This window comes from Carcharodon carcharias, chromosome 6, assembly GCF_017639515.1.
Source record: "Carcharodon carcharias isolate sCarCar2 chromosome 6, sCarCar2.pri, whole genome shotgun sequence".
NCBI classification, from domain to species: Eukaryota; Metazoa; Chordata; class Chondrichthyes; order Lamniformes; family Lamnidae; genus Carcharodon; species Carcharodon carcharias.
The window spans coordinates 74,239,286-74,259,739 of NC_054472.1; the positions used below are offsets into that span (position 1 = coordinate 74,239,286).

At 45.9% G+C, this 20,454-nt stretch overlaps 1 protein-coding gene across 1 annotated transcript in view; it reads left to right on the top strand.

Moving 5' to 3' along the window:
- LOC121278802 (serine incorporator 1-like) overlaps positions 1-20,454 on the top strand; it is a 142,890-nt gene that overhangs the window by 19,748 nt on the left and 102,688 nt on the right. Inside the window, exon 5 of the mRNA XM_041189255.1 lies at positions 12,768-12,905. Coding sequence (XP_041045189.1) covers positions 12,768-12,905 — 138 coding nt within the window. The remainder of the gene's footprint in view (positions 1-12,767; positions 12,906-20,454) is intronic.

Consider the following 20,454-nt stretch of genomic DNA (forward strand, 5'->3'; position numbering starts at 1 on the left):
AAGTCCAGCAGGTTTTTCCCTCATCTTGATTCCTTCACAACCTGCTGTTGGGCCCAGTTTGGCAGATATGCCCTTCAGAACTCAGTCAGCTTAGTCAGTAATTCAGTAATGGTGCTAATGAGTTACTCTTGGTGATGGACATTGAAGTCCCCCAACCAGGGAACATTCTGTGCCCTTTACATTCGCAGTGCTTCTTCCAATTGATGTTCAACATGGAGGAATATTGATTCATCAGCTGAGGTGGTAGGTCATAATCAGTAGGTTCATGTTTGACTTGATGCATGAGACTTCATGGAGTCCGGAGTTAATGTTGAAGACTCCCAGGCAACTCCTTCAAAACTGTATACCACTGTGCTGCCTCCTCTGCTGGTTCTGCCCATGTTGAGTCGACCACATTGCTGTGGGTCTGGAGTCACATGCAGCCCAGACCAGAAAAGGATGGCAGATTCCCTTCCCTAAAGGGCATTAGTGAATCAGGTGGTTTTTATGACAATTGATGATAGTTTCATGGTCACCATTACTGAGACTAGCTTTCAATTCAGATTTTTATTAATTAATTGAATTTAAATTCCACCAGCTGAAATGTGGGATTAAACCAATGTTCCCAGGGCAATAACCTGGGCCTCCGGATTACTAGTTCAATGACATTGCTGCCACGCCATTGTTTCCCCTAGAATCAACCTCAGTACTTCTGAAAACAAAAACAGAAAAAGCTGGTAATATCTCAGGTCAGCCAGCAGCTATGGAGAATCACAAATCAAGTGAGCCAACCTTTCAGGTCTAAGACACTTATTCAGAGCATTACTATCATCTCCATCAAGGATAGTTAACATAAAAAAACAGAAATGAAATTTGAGTATTACCAGTTACAGGCTGGTAATTGATTTTCTCTTAATGCATATCAAGCCAGTTATATATTTAAATCATTATACGGCCATATGAAGGAATAGGCAATAAAATCATACACTTTAAAAGTACATTGCCAGATTGCTTGTAGATTGAGAATGATAAATAATGTGAAATAAAATGAGCAGAAGATAATATAATTATGCTAAAAGCAATGTTCCATTAACTTTAGAATGCCATTCTTGTTGTGATTATGCCAAGAAAAGATAGTGGCTCCTTGGTTTATAACTTAAACATTTAACACTGAGGGCTGGATTTATGGGTGCTGTCGTCCCCATCACTCTGGCTAAAATGTCAGTGGCCAATGTTGCTTAATGATCAATTACCCCTTAATAGGCTGGATGTGGTATTTCTGCCCCTCAGGGGCAGGATGCCACCTCCGAGAGCTGCTGGCTATCTGAACAGTGGCAGGTGGCAGCATTGGCCACTACAATGAGTCCCCAATGGATCTTGTCGCTGGAACCTGACAGAGACCAAGATAAGTGGAGTGGGAGGGGGGTATTTCGCTTGTGTCAGACTGGCAGGTTGAGGGGAGTGGCAGGTTGAATTTGAGAGGTCGAGGAGTAAGTAAGGGGGGAAATGTGATCTTGGGTGGGATGCCTCCGATGGGCACAGGGGACCCACGAAGGAGGTTGCCCCCAACACTTGACTGCCCCTTGCCTGACACTAGCCCATTCAGCTAAAGCTGCTGGACCACCCGCTTAATGTGGCCCTCCCCCTGCTGTGAGTAAAATGGCTGTGGGAGTGGGATAAGGCCCTTAAGGGCCTCAGTATGTCCAAGGGTGGCCAGGCCGCCCAATGCTTCCACCGACCCCTGTAAAATTTCATACAGGTCGGGAGGGTGGGTGGGTGGGTGGTGGGAAGGCCACAAGCTGGATTTTACGAGCCCCTACTTTTCTTCAAAGTGGCCAACAGAGGAGCTTAAAATCTAGCCCTTATTTTTTTCCCACTAATATGCTCTTCAGAAGTTGGGTCATTATGTGTCCTGAATAGAACTGCTGATGGAAAATTGATCGGAAAAGAAATGCATCCTGTTCTCCTTACTTTAGCTGTTGCATTTTAGCACTAAGTGCTTAAGTGAACACTTTAATGCTCTAACAAGAGATGAAAATGTAATTAGTGACTTATGATATCCACATTTTAACTATGGTAGCAGAAAACTGATATGCCTCTGAGATGAGTCTCTTTGTAATAAATGTATCATATTCATTTTCTTCTCTGAAGAACAAGAGTCAGAATTTCACACTCGCCAGTGGACTTGTAGGCAGGCGGGAGGAGCGTGAAAATGAAGGAACGGGATTCCCTTTGGGTTCCTGCCTGTACTGACCACGCAGAGATTTTACACTGGGGAGGGCAAGGCCTCAGATGGGATGCCTATCATTGCCCTAATTGAGGCCCTTAAGGGCTGTTTCCAGCCCAGCCTCATTTTTAGGGTGGACTTAGCCGGCATGGGGGAAGGCTGAAAAAGAACGGGCCAAGATCTCGGGCAGGAAGGGGGGAGGGCGCCTCCATCTGAAGCCCACTTTTGACTGTGGGTGCCCCCCACCCCCACAACCCCTCTTAAGGCCTGTTGGCCACTGAACCTCCCTACTCCGGCCTTTTCCTCAACACCCCGGTCAACCCTTGCCCCTCCCCACCCTTCTCCCCAGGCCTTCCCTATCCTTCTTGCCTTGGGAGGCCTTAAACTTATCTTGTCATCCAGTTCTGAGAATTAGGCTCAGGCATATTTGTGTACTTCCTCTTCTGTCTGACAATCAGATTGCCCGTTACCTCTCTAAAACGGGACTTCCTTCCGAATGAGGGGCGGAAATCCCGCCTGCAGCCAATTGATGCTCATTTGAACATAAAATGGCTGTGGGGCACTCAGAGTCGACAAGGATGTGTTTCCCACCCACTCTTCGGATGCCAGGAAGCAAGACCCCGCCATCTGTAAAATTCAGGCCAAGGTTCTATTATCACTTTGAGGACAACTTACACATTTATTCTAAGATTTTTAAATACACCAGTTGATCTCCCTTGACATTGCACAGGTACGTACACACACATCCACCCATAATTAAAGATGTTCTTCTATTCAATAAATTAAACTATTGTCAGCATAATCTAAAGATCAAGAAATTCTCCAGCTTTTAAAATGATTGCTCAGGTTACATTTAAAATGCATCAGAATACTTTTATGGACTGGACCTCTCCCTGCTGTTGTGAGCCAGCTTCTTCTGCATGAAAACAGATGGAGAGAGTGTGAGCATGACACATGGCACTGCATGGAATGTTTGTGTGGTGAGCAGAGACTTGGACCGGGTGAGGACGCAAGTTCCAGAGGATATGCTCCTGATAGAGATGTGAGGGTGCGTGTGAGAGTTAGTGGTGTTGTCCCTTGAGATGTGAGATCCCTGTGGATGTGTGCTGGGTTTGTAAGTGTGTGAGTTGAGAATGATGAGGAGTGACTTAGCTCGGCAGAACAGATGAGACCATTCATTCTGTAGTGGCACTGGGTGGCAGTCCTCTTTTGAAGGGCATTGACGCTTACCACCACTGCCACTGCCCCCTAAGCCTGCTTGTTAACATTGCTACCCATCCTGTGGCCAGAGCTGGGGTAGAGGACATCATGGCGGACCTCCACTGTATCCAAAAGGCCCTCGTGAGACATGTCATTAAACCGAACTGCTGCAGTCTTCTTGCCTTTCAGGGCCATGGTTCCTGTGCAGCAGTCCTGAGCTGGGAGCACTGAGAGTGCACACGGCTGTGCTTTCAATGTGGCGCCCAGCGTAGTGAAACAGCAAGGTGACAGTGTGGTGGGCGAATGAGAGCCCTCCCACCATCGAGACGCCGTATTTCCTGGGGATGCACAAATAATGAGGCGAGATTGGGATGTTATGGCATGAAAACCCACCATTGCGGTCAGCGAAAGAAATGTCCTTTTCCCCGCCCGCTACCACACTTGGTGCAAAAGTGGGACAATTCTGCCCATAGGATGTGTTCGTGTTGGTTGTATACCAGCTGAACATTCAGCAAGTGAAAACCCTTACAGTTGACATAGTTGACTGCTTGTCGCCATGGAGATCTAAGCACCATGTCAGTGCAGTCGATGCCACTCTGCACCTGTGCAAACCCCAGCACTCTTGCTTCCTGGCTTTCCTAATGAAATGCACAAAGTTGTGTGTTTTTGTGAATATGGCATCCATGACCTCCTGGATGTACTTGTATAGTGCTTGTGAGATCCCACAGAGGTCACCTATGGAGCCCTGAAAGGAGCTACTGGAGTAGAAATTGAGCGCTGCGGTCACTTTCACGGCTACGGCAGTGGATGCCCTCCATGTCCCCATGGCGCCAAATCTTGCAACAGGTGGCAGATGTGACCAACCAGTTCCCTGGACATGCACAGTCTTTGGTGCCACTGGCTCTTGGTCATCTGCATGAATAACAACGCCTGTAGCCCCTGGGTCTAGTGAGACGCTGATCTGCCATGGCTCACTGTGGGTCTTCAGTGGCATACGAACAAACGAATTAGAAGCAGGGAAGCAGGGGTAGGCCACTCGGCCCCTCGAAGCTGCTCTGCTATTCAGTAAGATCATGGTTGATCTGAATGTAACCTCAACCCCACATCGCTGCCTACCTCCAATAGCCTTTCACCTCATTAATCAAGAAACCATCCTCTTAAAGAGGAGGTACATTGCGGCTGCAACAAATTGTGTAAGTTTTTCAAAATGACTTAGTGCTGTTACTTTGAGCAATAGCAGAACATGCCAGAGAGCAAGCAGAAAATGCACTGGAAATTCCACTGGAGAGAAGGAAAGAAGGAATGGTGTCCTGAGTATGCAGAGGGAGCAGGAGACCCTCCTGACACATGCTTAAGGCATTTTGAACAAGTAGTGGAGGATGTCAATGCCAGGAGGGTTGCTCCAATGCAGGAGAAAGTGTAATGGTCTCACATGAGTTCTCAAGGTGAGTGAGTTTATCTTCAAATGACATAGTCTACCCACTGCCCCAGTACCCCCATCCAGTGCTCAATTCAGTACACCCCCATCACCCATGCAGCAACAATCTCCACCTCACCTTCACCCACTTAGCACTGCTGTAAGCCTCCACACCCACAACTCATGGCTCACTCACTGGTAAAATTCGACCATTGACAGCCACATCACCAAACAAATTACACAACACGCTCTGGGATACTTTTTTATTGTAGGAGAAGGTGGTGCATTTCAGCAGGCAGCAAGAATGAACAGGAGGAAGATAAGCGGCCTGCAAGTTTAACACCCGGGGCGGAAACTGTGCTGGCCATCATGGGAAGTTGCATCCTTGAGGCTGTGGCCACTGGTGGCCCTAAAGTGATTGATAATGAGGGTATCCACATTCCCATTCCACTTTTCCTTCATCCCTCAATCTCTTGTCATGGACAAATTTTGCGTGTTTCTATTCCTTCTATTTCCCCTGATCAAAATTTTTGTGAGTAGATGTGTGTTTTCTTACCCTCAGAATGGTTTACTCAATTTTCAATAATCAAGCAACAAGCTGTTATGTATTAAAATGAGGAAGGTTAATTTATTTCTTACACACTTGCCCTGGAAGCTAATGAAAACAGGACGTCTCACCCACTTAACTCACCCACACTAGCACATACACAAAAAATTAGATTCAGATGAAGATAAAAACACGAGTTATAAAAACAAAATTTATCTCAGTCTCTCTTTTGTTGCAGGCCTGATGCTTCTTAGTTGAGTTGATGCTTTAGCTGGAGTGAAGGCCCTGCTAGGCAGAGATTTCTCAATAGCTCGGAAGGTTCCTGTACTTGATCTGCCAGGAAGTTGTTCTCTCAAATGAACTTGAAGGATATAAAAGAATCTTTCTTCCTCTTTGAAGGTATTGCTGCTGGGGACCTTGGCTGCTTCTTTGACTGCAGTGATCCAGTAGTTTTGGATAGTGTTTCGTGGACTCGCTGATGGGATTTTTGCTGGACTTCTGCTGCTCGGTTTTAAATGCAGAGAGCAAATTTGGCTGCCTTAACCATGTAGCCTCGTATCAAGTGTCAAGTCATTGTCTAAGTAAGGTACTGTGTCAGTTTGATAAGCATTCTGGACTGTAGCTTTTCAACTGTGTGGTTTCAGACAGCCTTTGCGCTTGAAGGACAGACCATCATATTACAATGAGGTGTCAATGGGTTGTGTTTACCTATTGGGCTGACCCACAAGTCACATCAGTCAGCAATGTACACTTTTGTTCTCTCTGGAGACAGGATAGTTTCAATTCACAAGAGAAGCCTGATGATCTCCAGACACCATATTTTGATGTCTTTAAAAATGTGGCTTTTTAAAAATAACTTTAAAAATCAGAGACTGATACTGCGTACACTTATGGTGCTAGGATAAAGGAGTGATCTGTGCATATTGAGATACCAAGCACAAGTGCACAGTGGCCAGAGTGGGGGTGGAAAGAATCGCACAGTGGCCAGAGTGGGGGTGGAAAGAATCGCACAGGGGCCAGATGGAAGGTGAGGCTGCACATTGCCGAGGACTCCAGTGGACGAGGATACAGAAGGAGGCTGATGGGTGCTCTAATTCAAATGCTTGGCACACAGGAACGCTTGCCAGAAAGCCTACATTCAATGTCAAGGAGCATGGAGGAGTCCCAGCGTGCAGAGTTTGGAAAGCATGCTTTTCAACATGGAAGAAGTAGTCACCTCCATCAGCACATCAATGGGGTCTAGAATGGTGCAGCATCAGATAGCCAGTGTCACAGCTTCCATTGCAGCACAAGCAAGGTCCACCAAAGGTCTGAGTGCTGCAGTGGAATCTCAGGCTGATACTGTGTAAACATAGTCTGCTTCCTCATGAATCTAGGTACCACTGTTGAAAGAAGGTTCCAGGTATCACAGCAGACTATCATTCTGTTCTCCAACACATAGGAACATAGAGTAAGAGTAGGCCATTCGGCTTCTCGAGCCTGCTCTGCCAGTCAGCTAGATCATGACTGATTTTCTATCTCAACAACATTTTCCTGCACTATCCTCATACCCTTTGATATCGTTAAATCTACTGATCTCTGTCTTGAATATTCTCAATGACTGAGCCTCCACAGCCCTCTGGCATCAAAAATTCTAAAGATTTACCACCATCTGAATAAAAAATTCCTCCTCATCTCAGTCTAAATGCCGTACCTCTTATTCTGAGACTGTGTCCCACCGGCCAGCAGAAACACCCTTCCTGCATCCACCCTGTCGAACCCTGTCAGAATTTTGTATGCTTAAATGAAATAAAGAGATTAACAGGATTGGCCTGGGAGAATGACTGTTTCCATGGTGCACAAATCTGCTGTGCCCTCTGTCAGAATGACAGCATTCATGGTCCCACCGCTGTCAAATCTGTCAAGGCCCTTACCATTGCCTGTCCAGCAGCCCAGACTGCTGCAGCTCAGGTCCAGATGGCACAATCTGAAGCCAGAACATCTAGTCTTAGAGCTGCTTGAGGTCTCCCTCAAATATTTCCCACGGTCTCCTTAGTTGAAGGCTGCAAACTTCCAGTACCCATGCGACAGCCTCTGGGGAAGTATCTCATTGGAGTACTGATGATTGGCAAAGGCACATGGAAGACAGATACTAAGGGAATGCACAAGTATGATTAGGCTATCTTTGTGTGCCATAGTTTAATTCATTGGACTAGAATGTTCATTTTCTGTTGGCTTTTATTTTTATCTTGTTAGAAAGGGGATAATGTGATGGTCAATGATAGAGAAAAGGTAAGGAACATGGGATAGTTGATGAAAGGGGAGTTGTGGTTGAGGTTACTGCGAACACTCATGATTTGTCTGCTCTGTTAGAGCCCGGGAATAAAATAGCTGCAAACATTGTATCCTCCCTTACTCTTCCTGTTCCTTCTCTTCCGGATGGTGCTGCCTTCTCTTCCTCATACTCCTGTTCGCTTGATCAGTTGTAAAAGGGGCCATTTCCTCAAAATGGCTAGGTTGGGCAGCATGCAGCATGCTGCCACACATCTTGATACCCGCTCAGCTGAGTATTGCAGGGCTCCTTCAGAGCAATCCAGGTAGTGGAATCATTGCTTGAGGACACAGGGAGTGTGCTTTATGATGTTCCTTGTGGCAGCGCGCCTCTCATTGTAAGCCTGATGTGCACATGTTCTGGACCCAGAATCATGAGCCATGCCATCAGTGGATAAACCTTGTAGCCCAGGACCCATCTTTGACTTATCATGATGGGACAAATGCAGTTAGCACAGAGGACTGCTGCAGAATGATGGCATTGTTACCACTGCCAAGATAGCGGGCATTCATCTGCTTGATGTGCTGCCTGTAGTTGCATACCAGCCGCATGTTGAGGGAGCGGAATCCCTTTTAGTTCAGGAAGGCGACTGATTTGACTTGTGGCACCACAAACTAATGTGCGTGCAGTCAGTGCCACCCTGCACCATATGGAAGCCTGCAATCTGTGCAGATCCTCTGCCTGCTTGTTGTTACTCCAATCCCAGTTGGCGATATATGAAACTAGACACCAATACTTTTCTTGATAATAGGTTTATTCATAGAATGTAATATTACATATATTCCTACCTACCAACCATTGTCCCAGCAGTCTCTCTACACACTCTTAGCCCCTTAAAGGGGCGCTGTAACAAAAAAAAACAAAACTTTAAATGAGACTTAACAACTCAAATCAAAGTGATAGTCCTGGGCTAATGAAGCACTCAAGCCCCCACAGTGCCCACTGGTCAGAGAAGGCTTCAAGCGTATCATGGACACTGCACGGCACCGCTCCAGGGACATTTGGGCATGAACATAGCCGCGGAAGAGGGGCAGATAGTCGGGCCAGATGATCCCCTCAACCACCCACTGCCTGGACCTGTTGACTATCTTGGCCAGGCCCAGGAGCAGGCTGTCAGCTTTTATACTCTTCTGAAGCACCAGTTAAAAGGAAATAAAATAATTAACAGATAAACAATGCCATAGTGGTATTGTCACTGGACTAGTAATCCAGAGACCCAGGGTAATGCTCTGGGGACCTGGGTTCAAATCCTGCTATGGCAGGTGGTGGGATTTGAATTCAATAAAAATCTGGAATTAAAAGTCTGATGATGACCATGAAACCATTGTCGATTGTTGTAAAAACCCATCTCGTTCACTAATGTCTTTTAGGGAAGGAAATCTGTTGTCCTTACCAGGTCTGGTCTACACGTGACACCAGACCCACAGCAATGTGGTTGACTTTTAAACGCTCTTTTGGGATGGGCAATAAATGCTGGCCCACATCCCACGAACGAATGAAAAAGAAGTGGCAGCCCCCTTTAGGGCAACAAATGTCAAAAATTTTGAAGGAAACTTAAAAAATCAAAGCAAAATGTCATTGTGGGGCCTGACGATGCACTCCAACCACTTTAGTGCCCACCAATCACAGAAGGCCTCAAGCGTACTAGTGGACACAGTGTGCTCACTTTCCAGGGACATTCGGATGCAAATGTAGCTGTGGAAGAGGAGCAGACAATTGGGCCAGATGACCCCTTAACCACTCACTGCCCAGATCTGTTGATGACCACCTTGGACAGGCCCAGGAGCAGGCTCAATAAATACTCTAAGAATTCAACTAAATAATGCCCTTCACCTGTATATCTTAACAATATAATCAACATACCATTAACTGTAAGTTTATTAAGTTTCATTAACAGTAAGTCTATTTCCTTAGTTCTGATGAAGAGTCATTCGGACTCGAAACGTCAACTGTGTTCCTCTCTACAGATGCTGTCAGACCTGCTGAGTTTTTCCAGGTATTTTTGTTTTTGTACCATTAACACTTCTCACTAACAATGTGAATGAGATATAGCTACTTCTCTGCATAGAGAGCATCAGGGACCTCCGTTATGCAGCAGTGTACTGCAAACTATGGTCTCCAACAGCAGCCTGGAATGAAACAAATGCATAAAAGTTAAGAGCCTCGGTCACCTTGACAGCCACAGGCAAGGTGGCACCTTGCCCTGTACAATATTGTGGCTACAGCAGTTGGCAGATATCCGTCACAATCTCTTTAATGAAGCAAAGTCGTATCCTGTGCTGGAGGACCTCGCCTAATTTCAGATATGAAAGTTGCTCCTTCAAGACCCTGAGTAGAAACGGGCCTCCTGTTAAGAACCCTTTCCCATTTCTCTTCCCTCTTCTAGCAATTCGTCCTGCTCAGTCCCAAGAGAAAAATCTATCAGACCATCCACTTCTGTAAGTAACTTGTTTCAGGGCAAGCTTTCAAACTTTTAAGTCAACAGAAAATTACTTCAGCACTAGTCAGAACATTCCCTGTAAATTCTTGAAACTTTAGTCAAGCCTGAGAAAGCTACAAAAATGTGCACAATTGCACCAGCAGTCAGAAGAAATAATCCAGCAACTGACCTGCAAACAGTTCTTGATCCCTTTAACTAGTGCTGGCGAGGGAATCCTTCAAGGCATTTAATACATGTTCAGCTGTGCGAGGTTAAGAAAGAGTAGTGAATGGAGCAGGCATTTGAAAATGGCAGCTCTGACATTAAGTCAGCATTGCATGCTCATTAACGCCATAATCTACCAGATCTGTATTACTGCCAGTGGTCGTTTGATACATTATACCAAGATAGTGTTCCCGTCGGATATGCATCTAAGACCTGATTTTTAACCTTTAGAAAAGCAATGATTGCTTGAAAAAACAGGCATTACAGAACCCAATTTGCCCCCATACATTTTTGGTAGGGACAGCTCCTTCATCATTTCTGAAGAAAGGAAGAATGTCCCCCTGCATGCATGAAGATGGCTCAGATGTAATATCAAGATTCATCCCAGCAACCTCAAGGCTTCCACAAACAGTGAGGATTTACACTTAATTCATGCCCAAGTTGCATCCAATCGCAGAAACATCTTAATGCATGTCAATAATTATTACTCAGGAAACAGCCATGATGTCTTCTTTGTGCAACAGTTCCCAATGCTTGCATTTCAGAAGGGGATGAAGCAGAGGTTGGGAGAAGTCCAGGGCTAACATCTGCACTCATAGATACTGACTTACTGATTAATACTTAACAATAGATGGAAGCTCCAAGTTGTATGAATGAACATCTTGTTTGGTCTTATGTATTTTTTACCTCTTTCTGCAGGAAAACTTCACTGTCCAGTGGAGATGCAAATAAGTGTGTGTGAAGAAAAGTTATATTGTGTGCAAAGCTTCAAGTGGTACCCCCAAGCGAGTAAAGTAATTCCCAATTCAAATTTGTGCCATGATTGATGGGCACCACAAGAAATGTATATAAAACTGAGGAGCACACTGCTGTTTGTACTTCTTCTAATACCAGCAATCTTCTTCCTCATTTACATTTGTGTATGTGGGACTTAGTTGACAGTATCGACTCAGTCAGCAACCGCCCTACAAGTGCTTTGTGCTTTTACTAGAGGGTGTCTCCAGCTCCAAATAAGATCACTATCTTTTAGTTTATCTTCTCTAATCTTCAGTCACAAAGAGAACAATGTTGCCTTCATGTCTTTGCTCTGCCTGTATTTTTGTTTTTTTATTATTCTTTCTTGGGATGTGAGCATTATTGGCAGGGCCAGCATTTGATGTTCAAGGTGCATGTTTCTCCAAAGTGCAGGGTATTTTTAATTATTGTTATGGCACAGCAGTTGTTAAAGACTGAGTTATTTAAAATCCCAGAGGAAAACTTTAAACAACTGTCATAACCTATATTTTCAATTGGTATGTTTTGAGTTGCAGCTCAATTCAGGGATAAGACCGCTAGTTCTTGAGAGGTTTTTATATCAAACTAATTGAGACATCTATTAATTTAAAACAAGGTACTAAACAAATACACATGGTTACAAATTACTACTATCGTAACTTTTTAACAAATTCCCAAATTAATCTCCATTATGGCAACAACAACCCAGAGACTTAACCAGACACCAGGCAAACCTTTTTTGCCTTATAAATTCAAAATTAGGTTCGTTTCAATTTGGTTCCTTTGCAGACAGTTGTAGGCTTACAGGCTTTGACCTTACATGAGTCTGCCTTTCACACACAAACTCCTCTCAGGTTATACCCAGCCTGCCCTTTGAATGCAAATTCACATTGTATCGCCCAGCCCTTTGAACTCCACCTCAAAACAATAAAACCTCTTTCATAATACCAATTTTATTAGTAACATAAACATTGCTTGGTGTCTGCTAGCTAGGTGCAAGATTTGACTCCTCTTCTGGAATGCTCTATTCAACAAAATGCAAATGTACCTCTCCCTCTGTTTGCATCTCAAAACTACTATACATCAAATCACCCAGACTAGCTGGCTTTAATCCTCTTAAGACACACACAGACACACCCACAGACTAAACCTCTTTAAAAAAATAATTTCCAATAACATTATATACATCAATAGCTTCATGACAATGATATATAGGCTCCCACTATCAATTGCATCACCTTCATGAACAGAAAGGATTTCTAATCCAATAATGACCAATGTTCTGTGAACATATGGCCAAATTATTCACATAGATGTCCCCTATCTTGATGGCAGTGATGCCACCTTTGATTCATGTCAACCTGTGGTGGCATCACTATTTGAAGAGCCAGGAGAACATGCATGCTCAGTGTGCCTTACTGTGTTTCTTCCTCTTTGTGAAAGTGATCCTTTGTGTCCTCTACTATCTAGTCTAGTTCTTTAGCTAAATGACAGTGAGGTAAAATCTAAGAGTGGAATTGAAAATTCTAAATTCTGACTTAAGTACCCATTCATAAATTATTGAACTACTTTGCAAATTCAAGGAATAAAAAGTGACTGTTAAATACAATATTGTTTTACATCTTCAGTTAATGATTTGTTTTAGAGCTAACATTTCTTTTTTTTTAGTGTCATTTGGAATTGGTTCAGCTGGTGCTTTTTGTTTTATCCTTACTGAACTGGTATTGCTGGTTGACTTTGGTAATTCCTGGAATAAATCCTGGCTGAAAAGATCAGAAGAAGGCGGATCACGATGTTGGTACTTTGGTATGTGACATTATTTGCCATTTATTTGCTGTGGGTAGGTAAAGTTTAATTAAGATAAATGACATTATTCTAAATCATAATTAAATCATTTTCGTAAATAAATGTCATGTAACATAACAACCCATGCTTTCAGAAAACGAAACTAGCCTAAGAATCATTTTATTCACTTCCATTGGTATAAATTCTCAATGACTGGTACAAATCTCAGCAGAATGTTGATGTGGTAATTGCATTCAGTTTTCCAAGGTAAGCTGATTAACATTGCATGAGATGTTAAACTGGGGTCTGTTTGCCTGTTCAGCTGATGCAAAAGATCATGTGGCACTATTCAAAAAAGAGCAGGGGAGTTGCCCTGATATTCTGGAAAGCCATTTGTCCTTCAATCAGTAACATCAAAAACAAATTAACAAGTCATTTATCTTATTGCAGTTTACAGGACTGATGTGTGTAAATTGGCTGTTGTTATCTCTAAAAACCAATAGCGATTACACTATAAGTAATTAATTGGCTGTGAAGCACTTTGCAATGTCCTGAGGATGTGAAAGGCACTATATAAAAGCAAGTTCTTCCCTTACAATTTCTCACAGGTCACAGTGAAGATTTGGATAGGTATGAAAAGAATACTGATAATGCAATTGGAAAATTAAATATAGGTGAAATTTAAAGGGATACGGACAATTAAAGGCAAGTGTAAGAATTAGAGAATAAAAATTCAATGTGCAGCACTATGCCAGCAAGTGACTGTGTAGATCAGAACAAAATCCTTTGTTTACTGAAGCTGAGCTGTTGTTGCATGAAGTGGTTGCAAGGGCAGTGCCCTCCTTGCCATTCAAAGACACCACTTTTCATAGGTCAGTACTGCATCATGTCTGGAAGCAATAGAGGCAGGCTTTAGATTGAACTGGCCAATCTTCTCTGTTACATGGGGTAGAATTTTCCCGTTGGTGTGTGGGGTCGGGACCCGCATGCCGACACATAAAATGACGCGCGGTGGCGTCAGGCAAGCATCCTGATGTCACCGCGCGCCATCGCGATATTTCATTGGGCAGGCACGCGATGATATCCAATGCGCGCCCACCATTAATTAACAGGCCACGTAAGGCCCTTAAGGTGCCAATTGATGGCAAGTTTTTGGAGCCTGTTAGATTTTTGGGTCGGTGCACGGGGGCAATGGGCAGGCGGGTAGGACACATTTGTAAAAACATCGCCCATGGGCAGGATAAGAGGGCTCAGGGGGTCGCGAGTGTGCTCTGTCAAATATTGATTTTTCAAAGTTACTGATACTTGCCTGCGTGATCTGCAATACTTGAAAACTCATAGCAGCTACTTGAACTGGACTCTCAACCTTCAGGTGAGCACTCTGCAGTGAGGAATCATTTCTGGGTCTGCAGGTTTCAGGAAGCCTTCCCTTACCTGGGAATGGAAGTTGAACTCTCCATTGGAGGCACCTCCACTGAGGAGGAAGGGAGGGCTAGAAGGCAAAGGAGGGCAGGAATGCACATTTAGCCTCCAGGGGAGCCAACTTTGGGAGGACAGGTGCAGGTACAAGGAATGCAGGGCCTTGGTAGTCCAAGGTGGAAGGGGCCACAGAAGATGCCACTATCCTGCTGCCAGGGTATACAGGCAGCGAGGCAGCTACCTCAATATGTCCGAGGTGCAGTGCCGAAGGAGGCTCCGTCTTTCAAGGGAGACAGTCAACTATATCTGCCAGATGATTGGGCCTGAGATCTCCGTGAACTGTGTGGGTGGACACCCCATGCCAGTGGCTCTAAAGGTCACAGCTGCCCTCAACTTCTATGCCTCTGGCTCCTTCCAAGTGGGTGATGTTTGCGGTGTCTCCCAATCAGCTGTCCACACTTGTGTCAAGCAGGTTACAGACACTCTGTTCAGACGTGCATTGACCTTCATCCTCTACCGTTGGGACCAAGCAAGCCAGACACAGCAAGTCAGAGGCTTCGCAGCCATTGCTGACTTCCCCCGCATCCAGGGTGCAATAGACTGTACATATGTGGCTATGAAGGCTCCAGCAGGTGAGCCCGGTGCCTTCGTCAACAGGAAGGGCTTCTACTCCATGAACGTGTAGATAGTGTGTGATCACAGGATGCTGATTCTACAAGTCTGTGCAAGGTACCCAGGCAGCTCCCATGATGCCTACATCCTCAGACACTCCCAGGTGCCGGGGCTCTTCAGTGCTCCAGCCCGGCTGGATGGATGGCTGCTGGGTGACAAGGACTATCCCCTCAGAAGGTGGCCCATGACGCCTCTCTGCCATCCAAGAACAGAAGCTGAGCAGCGGTATAATAGGAGCCAGGGAACCACAAGGGCTGTGGTGGAGAGAACCATCGGTCTTCTCAAGATGCGCTTCCGATGCCTGGACTGCTCAGGGGGAGCATTCCAGTACCCCCCAGATCGTGGTTGCCTGATGTGCTCTCCACAATCTTGCGCTGGAAAGGGGGGACGCTGTGGATGATGAAGATGTTGACACAGTGGCTGCGGCTGCACACGATGAGTCCAGCAGTGAGTCCAAGGATGAGCGTGCACAGGGAAATGCTGAGGGGGTAGATGCTGACCTGGGTTTACTCCAAGGAGGCAGGGATACCCGGGAAGCTTTAATCCGATGAACCTTCAGCTAGCACACTACACATGGGCCTCCAGGACAAGCCTGGGCTGCAGGCTCTATAGTCGATACCTGAGTGCAAAATCTGCCTAGATAGGAACATTAACTAAGGGCCTTGATAATAAAGCTGAATGTCCCACAAATCACTCATAACACGATTGGTAACCATCCACCTGCAGAAGAAAAGAGGCACCCTCAGCCATGGTGACACATCTGAATTTAATATTATAACAAAAGGAACTTAAGAAAACAAAATTACAAAGATGTTAAAAATCACACCAACTCATAAAGACCTCATTGCGGGCTAACACAAAAGCATCAGTGATAAACCCATGGTGTGCTAAGGTGCCTTATGTTTACATTTTCGGGTGCTACATCTTGGTGCTGCCCTATTGCTGGGAGTGGCATCTGAGACAGCCTGCTCACTCTGCTGTCCTGTTGACCTCGATGACCTCGGTGTTCGGCCCATGGAGCCTGTGCTGGCCCTGCCTGGGAGGGAGTTGCCAGTTCCACAGCTGGCATCTCCCCAGTCGTTGCAACCTCATCGGATGCAACGGTCACTGACAGAGGGGCGGAGGAGCTGCCGCCCTCATCCAGAGCGCCCTGAGAGGAGGCCGCAGAGATGACAGGCAGTTGCTGTGCTTCGGACCTCCCTGCTCACCGTGGGTGGAGGGCACTGAGCTGGGAAACTTGCTGAGCTGAGGTCAATGCCGATGTGAGGGCTTGCTGGTCTGAGTGCAGCCCCAGGAAGCCCTGATTAGTCTCCTGGAGGAGCCTCTCCAGGAGAGTCGCCACTCTCTCCATGGAGGACGCATGGCGCTCGGACATGTTGCTCATTTCATCGGCGATAGTCCACATAGACTCATCTACCACGGACAACAAGCCAAGCATAGCCTCATGTATCTCTACCAGATGCTCCTGCACACCCGGCCGCATTTCCTGCACTTGCTGCATCGCAGATGACTCCTGAGGCACATCATCAGGCACTGACTGAGCATGTGCCTGGTCCCCTGCAGTCCTCTGATTTTTGGTGCCATGGGCACTCTCTGTCTCTGCCAGCTCCTCCAGCGACTGTGAATTGCCCTCACCTCTGTGCCCCAAGACAGTAGCCGATGTTCTAATTCCCACCAAAGTGCTAGTATCAGTGCTGGTGCCTGCCTGTCAAAGATGGTGTGACGCTGGTGAGTCCGAGACTTCAGGGCCCTCAGGTTTGAGAGGGGCCTCTGCTGCTCCTCCTCCCGGCCCTGCTCCGCTGATGCTGAAAGGAAGAACAAGGACATTGGATTAGTTAACGTGGCGACAGAATCAATGTGTGTCCCTGTCCCCTGGGTCATTATGAGCTTATCCTTCCCTAAGCACTGGTAAAGCCATGTTGCAAACTTCAATCACTGAAAATTCAGCACTGCCATGGCTGTTGGGAGAAAAATGGTGACCTCACTGCTGGGCAAATATACCTGTCCGTGGCATCCCAGCCTAATCAACACAGGTGGACCTGGGCGCATGCTACCTCTCCAAATCTAGGGCCTCCTGCTCAAAGCGGCTGAGAATCGCCAGCTGGGCCGGCCCTTCGCCAGTCCTCAGCCACACGGCGGCATTATGTGTATTCCTCTCCTGAAAAGGAGAGAAGAGCATTGATTTGTGCTACTTGCACCTGGATTCTCTTTGTAGATAGCCCGCCCAAACCAACCAGCCAACACTGCAGGGCTCCAGTGTCTCCTCACCCCGTTGCTGCCGAACACTCTGACAAAGATGCTAGGCTTGTCCCCCTCATCCCTCCCCCTTGGACAAATGCTACCTACATCGCATTTGGCACCACATGGTGTAACCTTCAATAGCAAGGAGACATAAGCACATGGAGCGCAGAGGACAGCAGATCGATCGGTGCCACGCCACCTTGAAGTTCCCCTCCCAGCATGTCACCACCCTGACTTTGACATGTCCTGGAGTTTCAGCTCTGAGCCTAGGCGCAGCTCCTCTAGGTTGCTCCCAAAACAGTAATGTGGGTCTCAGTGTACCACATGCTGCAGGTGCAGAACCCATCTCTTCACCACCCTCTCAGGGTGACCTCAGCATGGGCAATATCTGCTGGCCCACCCAGCGAAGGACACATGCCATCAATGATTCAGCACAGTCACTAGACTTGGATGGGGGTGGGAGAGGGGTGGGTGGTATGCACCGGGGGGAAAACCTACCTGCTGGATTAAGTGACCAAAGCCAACATGGTACTCACCTTTCCCGAGCACAGCAGGTTGTTGAAGCGCTTGTGACACTGGATCCAGGTGCATCGCACCACATTGCGGGAGCTCACCACTTCTGCCACCTCCTCCCAGGCATGTGGAGGGGGGGCCTCCCCCTGCCATCCTGGGGTACGAGGACCTCCTGCTGTGCTGCCAACACCTTGACGAGGGCAGCAAGGCAATCATCAGTAAAATGAGGGGCACAGTGCCCCCCTGCCCTACCCTCCTGCCTGGCCTGCTTACCAGCAGCGCTGTGGGAAGCCCTCCCACTGGCCGTGATTCATGGCCTTGGAAAGGCTGCAAGATCTTTTTAAAACAGGCCCCCGGGTCACCATTGGACCCAGCGGTTATTGCAGTTCCGCCGCCAAGCCCACTCCCACTGTCCTCGGGAGCCGCGATTCACGCTGGGCGGGCCTTAATTGGTCCGTCAGCTTAAAATGGCAATGCGGACCCGATTGTGGGCGGCAATCGGGTCTGCACACACCTGGTCTCACACGGCTCGCCCGACAGGCAGAAAACTCTGCCCACGGTCTATATCCTTGCAGGTGACATCTGGCAGAGTTCAGCATTTGATTTTCTAAGGATATGATAACTCTAATTAGTGTGCTTTTGAGTAGGCAATCAATAACCGGGCTAGTCAGGCACTCACATATCTTAGAGGTGTCGCTGACCCTGCCATTCTAGCTTCCTTTGGTAATCGGAGCTTCTATCTGCAGATTCATGCGTTCAGTTGATCAACCCTTGCACAGTCTCACCTGCTGAACATTCCTTCATTGGTCCGCTTCTTACTTTTGCAAGCACCTCAGGTAGAGACATTCCAGTTGGTGAAACCATTGATATTAGGGATAAAAACAATTTTAAAAGTTGGCACAGCTTACTCAGGGCAGTTGAAGTGTTACATGGAGAAAAAAAGACAAAAAGTGATTAAGTCAAAACAGCCATTAAACAGCCAAAATATATTTAACATTACCTTATTGTGCTCTTAAAAAGAACTCCAGTCTATTTTTCAGTCCCTGACCAACTATAGGTGCCTGGCTATCAAGAAAGCATCCAGCTCTTAAGAACAAATGGAAAATGGTTCATCAGATTTTAAAGCTTAAAATAAGCTCTGAATTTTTTCAAGAGAGATCTTCTTGCATTGGCCTCCATCCCACCATAAGTATGTATCGATTGCAAATGAGATGGAGATCCGCTGTTGTTCAGTTTATTATGTCCACTGAACAGGAACGCATGAGACAAAGTGGGCTTGAAAATTAATCCCTATATTTGAATATTGGTCAATTCTGAAATATAATCGATAGAATTGGGAGACAAGTCACTCCCTACTTTGATTTGTTGGATATGTAGAGTTTGTTACAAGCAATCCTGAAGGTTGTGTAAATTCATGACAGAGAGGTGTGATACATGTCATGTAGCTTTCATTAGCTCCTCAGGAATCCATAACCTCATTTAAAGGGTGATTCTGTAATCCCAAATTCCCAGCAGGGCATGTGCTCCTACAGATCTTATCTGGAGAATTTGATAGTGCATATAGGCCACGATTTCTGTCCATTAAAATGTGCACTCATGATCCCTCCAAATGCACCCATGATGCTACACCCTGCTGATTATCAGATTTTGAATTCAATCCCTTTAAAATATAAACAGCTTTCAGTAAGCTCAAAAAAGGAGAAAGCTCAGAGGGAATGGCCAAAATCATTGGCCGGTCCTGTAAATATACTTCTAACTTTGCCGTGCCTTCTTATGTCTAAAACAATCAGCCCAGATGACCTTGCAAAGTCTCATTAGCATCTGGGAATTGGTGCTTAAGTGGAAGAGCTGTCCTCCAGGCTAGTGAAGTGACAGCCTGATATGGTTGTTTGCATAGAATGCCTAGCATTATAATGGATAGATAATCAGCCAACATCTCAAACTCCTCTATCATTATCCTTGGGCATATGCTTTCCTACCAGCAGGATAGATTCACCAGCACTGAGGCAATGTTAAGCAGTCAGATAAGAGGGTCCTTGGAGTTCACAGCAGTGACTACACACCTCATGAAGCTTCATGGCTTCAGGCCAAACAAGGTCAAGAAAATACTACTCAGACTAGGCCCACCTCAGTTTTACCCCACTCAATTTTATCCACTTTAGACATCATTTGGAGGAAGGTGAGTGAGGCAAGGGCCTCACTTCAGGCTCTTAACCTTTAGCTAGACAACTAGTGACTCACAGAGAGCCTGACTTTAAATTTTAGCTAAAAATATTGGGACACATCTGCTTCCATTAAACATGGCTCTTTCCCACTGCACAGTCCCTGAGGTTTGCAGTGGCGGGCTTCATTTGTGTTCCAGGGATCCTTAACAGGACATAGTACTTCCTATCGCAGGAAAATAGGTTAAAGTCCAGGCAGGGTCAGGCCAGCAGGCAGAAACCCCCATCCAAACTATTCCCTGGTAATACAATTGCCCTTTCTATCCATTTCTAAAGCTGTAGGAGCGAAATAACATAAATAGTGAATGGAGGATGTGGAATAGACACTGCCAATTTATGTATTAAAACTGCCAGAGTATTAATCTTTGCATTCTTTAACACAATTGAGGTATGGTTGGCATGACCAGAAACAACATTGTGGCCTATTGCATTCTCAAGGCAAAGCTTGAAAGACTTTTATTCTCTTCTACATATTCTTTTCTTGTTGCAGAAGAGTTGAAGGG